Below are 10,000 nucleotides of genomic sequence, written 5' to 3'. Positions count from 1 at the left end.
ACTTTTGCAATGCATTACATACGAATTTGAAATACAAAAGTTAACTATTATTATTATTATTATTATTATTATTATTATTATTATTATTATTATTATTATTAGCCAAGGTACAACCCTAATAGGATGCATTATGCCAAAGGGCTCCAACAGGGAAAAATAGCCAAATGCGGAAAGAAAACAAGGAGATAAACTTCAAGAGAAGTAATGAATAGTCAGAATAAAATATTTTATGAACAAAATGGAATTAGATTCTTTATACGTAAACTATAAAAACTTCAAATAAAAAAAAAACAAGAAGAGAAGAAATCAGACAATGGTGTATCCGAGTGTACCCTCAAGACTAAAGCTATATTAAATACAAAAAAAAAAAAAAAATATTACAGCTCATTAGAGACTTATGTTAATCCTTTATGGATTAATATTACTATTCGTGAAGAGATCCATTATCCTGTTAACACCATCAAAGAAAATGCAAGTTTACCATATATAAAAAGTAACAGCTTATAAGGGATCAAAAGAACTATTCCTTGGAAAGTAGAAAATAACAGACGTCAAATTCTCACTTTTCACTTGATATGCACCATAAATGAAGAGAAAGTATAGCCCATTTGAATTTTTTTTCGTTGTAGTTTACTTGAGAAAAATCTTGATTAGTAAAATCCATTTAATTTTGGTGTTTGGGAAATTTATATATCGGTAAAATCAACAGAATCTATTTAAAAATAATAATAATTGCATTATGAGATTACTCGAGTGCCATATGTGGATGAGATCATGATGAAGGGTAGATGGAGATGGTTTGGGCATGTTCTTCGCACTCCCCAAGAGAGATTGATTCACCAAACGTTCAGCTGGGCTTCACAAGGCATTAGAAGAGTTGAAAATCTCAGGCCTACATGGCTGAGGCCTATGAAGCGCGAAGGAGATGATGATGAATGGAGAAGTATAGCTCAAGATAGAGACGGCTAGGAAAATCTAACCGAGACTCTTTGCTTCAATAATCGTAGATGATGATGATGATGATGATTATTGCAAAGATAATTTGTGCTTCAACTCACAACTGGGAAATAACGTAAATACGGGACACTCCAAAATCAAACCATTGTCCTCTTGTCTTGGGAAGTGCCATAGCCTCAGTACCATTGTACTATATATACTGTATGTACACATACATACACTGAATACACACACATTCGTACGTACATACATCCATACATACATACATTATATATATATATATATATATATAATATATATATGTATATTTATATACATATGTATACATATACACACACACACACACACACACATATATATATATATATACACACTATGATGTGTATACACGCATGAATATAAATACAATATATATTCATAAATATTGGTCTTTATATCTTTTTACCACGTGAGATACCTAAATAACATATTTATTTCTTTGTTAATACAGCAAGCTGTATCCAAATAATAACAATTCAAAGAAAATACAGCTCGTGCATTTAGAATGAAAAAGCCAAAGAAAACCTAAACGTATAACGAATAGAGCCTTTTCCAACTTAGGGTCGGAAGCTCGAATTCCAATTTCCGCTTTTAAAACGCCAAGCATTAATGCGATACGGACAAATTTCTCCTGACAACCGGACTGGACAAGTTGCTTTTAGCACTCTGAGAGGATTTGTACTCTCGAGTGTTGCAGAAAATTGGCGAACAACAAGCAAGGCACGTAAACAAGTTTCAAATTGAAGTGACAGGAACACGTCACTGTAACCTAAAAAGCATTTAAAGGCCACTCATGAATGGCAGAGGCAAGGAAGTGACATTACCCAAGAAAGCAGGACAATGCCCTAGAAACTGACCATATATACATTGATCAGCAACCAAGCCACCTCTACACCCAACCTAGGACCAGGGAGGGCCAGGAAGTAGTTGCTGATGATTCAGCGGGTAGACCTATGGGCTCCCACAAAGCCCACAACATAGCCCTAGCAAGCAGGACAATGCCTTAGAAACTGACCCTATATACATACGATCAGCAACCAAGCCACCTCTCCACCCAACCTAGGACCAGGGAGGGCGAGGATATAGCTGCTGATGATTCAGCGGGTAGACCCCCGAGCTCCCAAAAAGCCCACAACATTGCCCTAGCAAGCAGGACAATGCCTTAGAAACTGACCATATATACATTGATCAGCAACCATGCCACCTCTACACCCAACCTAGGACCAGGGAGGGCCAGGAAGTAGTTGCTGATGACTCAGCGGGTAGACCTATGGGCTCCCACAAAGCCCACAACATAGCCCTAGCAAGCAGGACAATGCCTTAGAGACTGACCATATATACATACGATAAGCAACCAAGCCACCTCTCCACCAAGCTAGGACCAGGGATGGCCAGGATATGGCTGCTGAGGACTCAGCAGGTAGACATATATGCTCCCCCAAAGCCCACATCCTTAGCTCGCAAGGATGTTGGGGTTGCAGACCCTAATAAAAACTATCGAGCTTGAGCGGGACTCGAACCCTAGTAATGCAAGCGCCTGGAAGTGATGCTTCCAATCTGTCAAGATTTATCTTACCTTTTCAAGTGAAATGTGAATTAAGACCAGCAGCCTCCTTTATTTTCCCCCAATCACCTTTCACATTTCTACTGCAATGAATGAAATCTAACCTGAATTCTCTCCCGAATTGAAACTTGAGAAAATCAAGAAATTATTATTATCATTATTATTATTATCATTATTGTTGTTGTTGTTGTTAGCATTATCATCATTATTATCATCATTAGCTAAGCAACAACCCTAGATGGAAAAGCAAAATACTACAAACCCAAGGGCTCCAACAGGGAAAAACAGCCCAGTGAGGAAATGCAACATACAAAAAAAAAAAAAAAAAAAAAACTACAAGAAGTAAGGAAAAATTAAAATAAAATATTTCAAGAACAGCAACAGTTGCATCATCAAAACACTGCAAACTCAAACTTCTTTCCAAGAAGGATTATATATAACTCTTTGAAAATGCTTTATAAACAAATATACTTTGAAAAAAAATAATCGAGATAAACCACGCACGGGCACTCACGAATAAAAAAAAAAAACTATCTAGCTTACTGAATACTGTACATTTGCACTCGCAAATATTAAGTTATATAAATATTTTCGAGTGCAAATACAGTATACAGGAAGCTAGATAGTTTTTTTTATTCGTAAGCAACCTCGCGTGGTTTGTCTCGAATATTTTTTTCAAAGTATATTAATTTATAATGCATTTTAAAGAGTAATATATCACCGACTTTGGAAAAAAATTAAGTTTGCAGGGGTTAAATAATGCTGCTGTTGCTGTTCTTAAAATATTTTATTTTGATTGTTCATTACTTCTCTTACGGGAAAAGCTCGTAGCGTGAGGTTTTTTTCTTTTATCTTATTTTTTTGGCTTTGACCTTTGCTGTGATACAATCCATTCTCATAGGCAATCTGGCAATGCATTAACCGAGAGAGAGAGAGAAATGGGTCAGGTATTGAAGGAGAATGCAAGAGTAAAAGGATCGGGCTGTCAATACCGATCCTCGAATACAACTCTGTTTCAATTTCTGTTGCAGTGTGAATTATCTGTTTTTGAGAGAGAGAGAGAGAGAGAGAGAGAGAGAGAGAGAGAGAGAGAGAACAAATCTGTGCATTTAAGTGATTAATTAATTAAATCATTTACCAAATAAGTAGAGAGAGAGAGAGAGTTCATGAATGAAATAATTTCCCAATCAAGTAGTTACACGCAAGATGATAAACTACGACGAGAAAAGATTCAGCCATGGAAGGGAGATTCAGCAACGAAGAGAGATTCCGCCGAGGAGAGATTCAGCCGACGAACGGAGGTTCATAGAGATTCGGCCGACGAAAAGAGATTTGGCCAACGAAGAGAGATTCGGCCGACGAAGAGAGATTCGGCCGGCGAGGAGAGATTCAGCCGACGAAGAGAGATTCAGCCGCCGAAGGGAGATTCATAAACGAAGAGAGATTCGGCCGGCGAGGAGAGATTCAGCCGACGAAGGGAGATTCATAAACGAAGAGAGATTCGGCCGGCGAGGAGAGATTCAGCCCCTGAAGGAAGATTCGCCAACAAAGAGAGATTTGACCGACAAAGAGAGATTCGGCCCGCGAGCAGAGATTCAGCCCCCGAAGGAAGATTCGCCAACAAAGAGAGATTTGACCGACAAAGAGAGATTCGGCCCGCGAGCAGAGATTCAGCCCCCGAAGGAAGATTCGCCAACGAAGAGAGATTTGACCGACAAAGAGAGATTCAGCAGGCGAAGAGAGATTCGGCCGACGAAGAGAGATTCAGCCGACGAAGAGAGATTCGGCCGACGAGGAGAGATTCAGCTGGGAATACTCCTCCCTTCCGTCCATCTCGCGGGCGTTCGCCCTCCCCACTCAACTCCCCGCATTCCAAGAAGATCTAATTAAAATGTTTTAAAAGCTATTAATGGATTATGACAACCCCTTTTTTCCAAAGGGGTGAGCTACCTAGTGCTAGGCACGCCCTCTCTCTCTCTTCATCCCTCTTGAGTAAAAGTTGCTATGAAAAAGCTTACCCCCCCTCTCTCTCTCTCTCTCTCTCTCTCTCTCTCTCTCCAAGTATTCGTACCTGATCGTCAAAAGTGTATCGGGTCGCAGAGAGAGAGAGAGAGAGAGAGAGAGAGAGAGAGAGAGAGAATAAAACCTAATAAAAATGGGGAAGGCCTCAGCGAGGTGATCAACATCCCGCTATGATGAAACTATTCACCTCTCTCTCTCTCTCTCTCTCTCTCTCTCTCTCTCTCTCTCTCTCTCAAGATTAAGATCAACTACAGTATATATGTATCAGTTCACTGCGGTGAAGAAAGGTCCCTTAATTAAGTGTTAATATCATACGATCATACCAGAAAATATACGGTGAAGAAAAAAAAAACACACGGGCGAAATTTTCTTAACAGCGTCAAGTTATTACAATTCTTTTGCATCCGGGAATCGTCATTGGTTCTTCCAGCGCAAATGAAGGATTCCAGACGCCAGATCGGAGGCAAAAACAACTTGTTTGTCACCCACAGGCTTTTCATCCTTCAAGGAAATCATTTGTTGCAATTGCAACATCAATGGCGATACACTATCAAAGATGATATCTGGTTTCAATTTCATCATAACTACGCCAATAACAGAATATCTTTGTTCTTTTATCATATCCTATTGCAATGCTCTCTCTCTCTCTCTCTCTCTCTCTCTCTCTCTCTCTCGCTAACCCGGATCACGTGGTGTTCAATTTATCATTATTTCGACTCACAACCAAGAATATTTAATTTATCATCAGGATATGTATGGGCACATTTCTTTGAAAATCTATGAACCTGATTGTCGGAATTAAGTATATTGGGTCGCAGCAGAGAGAGAGAGAGAGAGAGAGAGAGAGAGAGAGAGAGAGAAAATAAAACCTAATAAAAATGGGGAAGGCCTCAGCGAGGCGATCATCATCCCGCTAAGATGAAACTATTCATCTCTCTCTCTCTCTCTCTCTCTCTCTCTCTCTCTCTCTCGCTAACCCGGATAACGTGGTGTGCAATTTATCATTATTTCGACTCATAACCAAGAATATTTGAAAATCTATGAACCTGATTGTCGGAAGTATATTGGGTCGCAGCAGAGAGAGAGAGAGAGAGAGAGAGAGAGAGAGAGAGAGAAAATAAAACCTAATAAAAATGGGGAAGGCCTCAGCGAGGCGATCATCATCCCGCTAAGATGAAACTATTCTCTCTCTCTCTCTCTCTCTCTCTCTCTCTCTCTCTCTCTCTCCCTTTTGAAGTTCTTCTTTTTCACTGTGTGATTCCAAACCAAAGAAACTCTGTTTACACATCCTGATCTCATTAATCTTCAGGAGGCAAATAACCAGTGACAAAGCGCATCGCTCAGAAAGAAGGAAATGCATGAGGACGATGAAAGCGTAACTGAGATACAACTGATGGAAATGACGGAAATGAAATCTTTAATGGGGACAAACAACGATAAAAAATATTTTAAAGATAGTTTCAAACGCGGGGATAACGGCTAATATGCACTTGATAACTAGGATAGAATACTGCGGTTATTTTCCCCGGGTAGTTCTTGACTCAGCAATTATATAAATAACGTTTTTTAGGTCAATGAGGAAAGAAATTAAACTAAAAATGAATTTCAACATTTATAGCTAACAATATGCAGTTGATAAAAAGGTAGGATAGAATATTACGATTATTTTCCCGGGTAGTTTTTTTTTTTTTTTTTTTTTTTTAACTCGGCAATTTTATAAATAACGTTTTTAGGTCAATGTTTGCAACAAGGAAAGAAATTGATCTAAAAATTAATTTCAAGTTTTCTTTTTTTGTGATGAAAGAATAATAGAGTAAAAGGAATCATAGATCATCAATTACTTTCTTATTAGAATTAAAAACCTTTATGTTATTATTATTACTACTATGAGATTCAGGGCCTCTGTAACACGGTTTTTTCGCAATAATTTTTCATCTATGAATTTCATAAATATAACGCTTCTTCAGAATGCACATTATATCTACACATAAATTTTGACTATATTCTGCATTACGTAGGTTGAATAAATTTGGTACTTATAATGTAAAAGTGACGTTTTTTGAAGACGGGCCAACTTACTCAGAGAAAAGGTTTCGAACACACTCGTTACGTAACCTATGACGGCATTTCTTCCCTCTTTCTCGATCGATGATTGGCTATACGTAACGAAGGCTATACATCTGCCAACAATGACACAAAAGTTTAAATAAAAGCAAAGCAGTACACCTTTATAAACTCTGAAACCTCTCCACAGATAATTGTCATAATGAACAAATCAACAAAATATGTTAATAAATACAAAAACACTTTGATTATTAGTCTAACTCCCAAAATAAGTTTCCTAAGAAATTACAGTCTACTTTATAGGTCACAATCAGATTGACAAGGTGTAGGGAATAGTTGGTAATTTTCAAAAACGTAGTAGACAAGCTTGATTTGATAACTGCTATATCCAATGTCAATCAATTTTTATTTATTGTCTGTCTACTTACCTATTTACTGAAAAAAAAAAGCCAGTACCGTATTTTGGCTTTAAACCTTCACCAATACTTATCGTCAGAATGATGACTTCATGAGGCTCCACCCACTTTGGCCTCGTTATAATTCAGGATAACACTGAAGGCTATCATGGGCATTGTTGGATTATAAAATTTAAATTCTGGCTATAAAAACTCAATTCTCGAGTAGTTGTAAGAAGTGCTAAATGATCCTCAAGAATCCCAGCAGTTGGCCTAAACGTTTAATTCATGTATACTACTGTTGTGGCACTTCTGCTACAGTAGTATTACTACGCTAGCACAGATACCCCACCCACATTTATGTATCGTTCCGCCATTCATAAAGTCTTTGTCATATTTTTTCACTGTGCAATAAACCATGGCCTCCTCAGAAATTAAATTTAACATTAGATGATAGGTTATTTCATTAAGTTGACAAATTATGGCAACTGGGTATGTTATTGCCGATGTTGAAGCTAAAGATAAAGTATGGTATCATTCCTTCATTGCATTATCATCTTTAGTACTATTTGTTTGGCTACATATAGTAGTTATTTTAAAGGATAAATTAATTATGTTCACTTTACTTCTATAAATTCCCATTAGATGTACAAATAAAACTCCTAAAACTATTCATGATTTATTTACAAAATGCAGCCATGCCCAAAACATAGCCAACACGGTCGTACGGCCTAAAAAGAAGAAAAAAAAAATGATATCGGATGATCCGTTGGTATGATGGAGATTTTAGCGCAACAATCTTATTTTAACAAAAATAGTTATATAAAGACTGTTTACATACAATCTCTCTCTTTCTCTCTCTCTCTCTTGGTGGCATAGTGAATAGTTAATGGAAATGTTCAAAAGCCTGAATGACATTACAAATATTATAATCATGTTACGCTAAATACAAATCAGACCATAAACATTGGATTTAAAGTAGAAACTGAATAATTACCTATTCAGGCTATAGTAAATATGGCCACGGGCTTTCTCTTGACTGTATAAAGTTGCAAGTCGTAAGACAAATGCAGTTTTACAACCACGGGGGCAATTCCAAATCCTGTTAGCCATTCTTGACTGTTATGGGTTACAGAGCCGATGGAAGAAGTTGAATGGGTGTATGGTGGATGGGCGGGGCAAAATTTTGTCAAAAGGTGTTTACATTGCTTACGTAATGAATGTTTTCGACTCTTGGCTCGTTATCACTGGCCATGGCGTCAGCTAGATCATTTTTACTCTATAAAAATTAAAACTATCGGGTTTAGATTATTGGTAATGCTGAAAAAATTTGTGTGTGGTTCTAAAATATACATATATCAACTTTCAGCTACATCCGATGCTTTGATAAGGAGCAAAGTCCAAAAAACCGTGTTACAGAGGCCCTGAATCTCATAGTAGCTAAGCTACAACCCTAGTTGGGGAAGTTGGATGCTATAAGCCGAAAGGTTCCAATAGAGAAAAATAGCCCAGTGCGATAGAAATTATTATAATTACAAATGTTATTAAAACTATTGAAATTATTGAAATTATCATTCGTAGAATTATTAAAATAGAAATTATTATTTCCTAAAACTTAAGAGCAAAATAAAACTATCACGCCTTCCATTTTTAAAATCTTCGATAATAAAAGTGTTTCAATCAACGAAATGTTAATAATGAATTCCTAGCAACAAGTTTTATAGTGAGACTTTCAATAATTACAGTCCCAATTTCATACGCATCATAATGAGACATACACGTCCTTAGCGTACTAATTAACAATATGAACAGGAAAGAAAAAGTTATTTATCTTGTAGCAATTAGGAAAACACTGACCATTTCAACTTATACTCGACAGCTCTACACTGTTTGAGTTTATTATTATTATTATTATTATTATTAATTGCTAAGCTACAACCCTGGCTGGAAAAGCAGAATGCTATAAGCCCGAGGGCTCCAACAAGGAAAATAGCCCAGTGAGGAAAGGAAACAAGGAAAAATAAAATACTTTAAGAACAGTATCATTGAAATAAATATCTCCTATATATTGAAAATAAATTCTGTTGATTTTGCCGAAGGAAGAAAATATTTCCTAAACAAATCATGGACAGTACCACCCTGTTCGTAATACTAGGTATGCAATTAATTCCAATATTCTAGAAGTTTTATTCCCCTGTGGCCAAGTTGTGGAATGATCTTCCTAGTCAGGTAGTTGAATCGGTGGAACTTCAAAAGTTCAAACTCACAGGAAATGTTTGTATGTTGAAGAAGCTGACTTAAATCGGTTTATAGTTCACTTATGAAAGATCTATTTCAATGTTACTGTTCTTAAAATGTTATTTTAATTGTTCATTACTTCTCTTGTAATCTATTTCCTTTCCTCCCTTGGTTATTTTCCCTGTTGGAGTGCTTGGGTTTATAGCATCCTTCCTGTTCAACTAGGGGTGTGGTTCATCTAGTAATACCAAGAACTAGAAAAGTACTCTCGAAACCAGCTTGCCTTTCCTTGAATCAATTTAGATCGCAGGCGTATTTGAAGTCCGTGCGACAACCATGTGCGTACTTGGGGTTGTTAAGGTTAGGGTTAATTCGGTCGACCTATTGCTCGACCTTGACCTTGGAATCAAGACTACTTCAAAATTGAATCACTTCCGCGTCTCAACAATTAATCCCTGAAACTTTCACTACCCTACGAGTAAGATAGTGGCCAGGAAGTTTTTCAAGAACGAAGAAACAGACAAACGTACAAACAGGGTCGAAAACATAACCTTCTCTAAACTTCGTTGGCGTAGGTAATAAAATCTGTTAATGATATATGTCTGTCTGCTCCGCTATGACCCCAACACACGCAAAACCCCGTTGTATATTTGTCTCAATATTGACAATAAGGTCTTTCATTCTTTTTGCATTCTCCCTCACCACAGTCTATATTTCTCAC

General features: G+C 37.1%; 1 protein-coding gene across 1 annotated transcript; it reads left to right on the top strand.

Moving 5' to 3' along the window:
- Positions 1 to 3,766: 3,766 nt before the first annotated feature.
- Positions 3,767 to 4,450, top strand: LOC137616026 (eukaryotic translation initiation factor 3 subunit A-like). The gene has a single exon (XM_068345705.1). The coding sequence runs from the start codon at positions 3,767 to 3,769 to the stop codon at positions 4,448 to 4,450; it is 684 nt and encodes a 227-aa protein (XP_068201806.1).
- Positions 4,451 to 10,000: the final 5,550 nt, after the last annotated feature.

The sequence above is a fragment of the Palaemon carinicauda genome, chromosome 22 (genome assembly GCF_036898095.1).
Source record: "Palaemon carinicauda isolate YSFRI2023 chromosome 22, ASM3689809v2, whole genome shotgun sequence".
NCBI classification, from domain to species: domain Eukaryota; kingdom Metazoa; phylum Arthropoda; class Malacostraca; order Decapoda; family Palaemonidae; genus Palaemon; species Palaemon carinicauda.
This window is presented reverse-complemented; position numbering and strand designations above follow the sequence as displayed.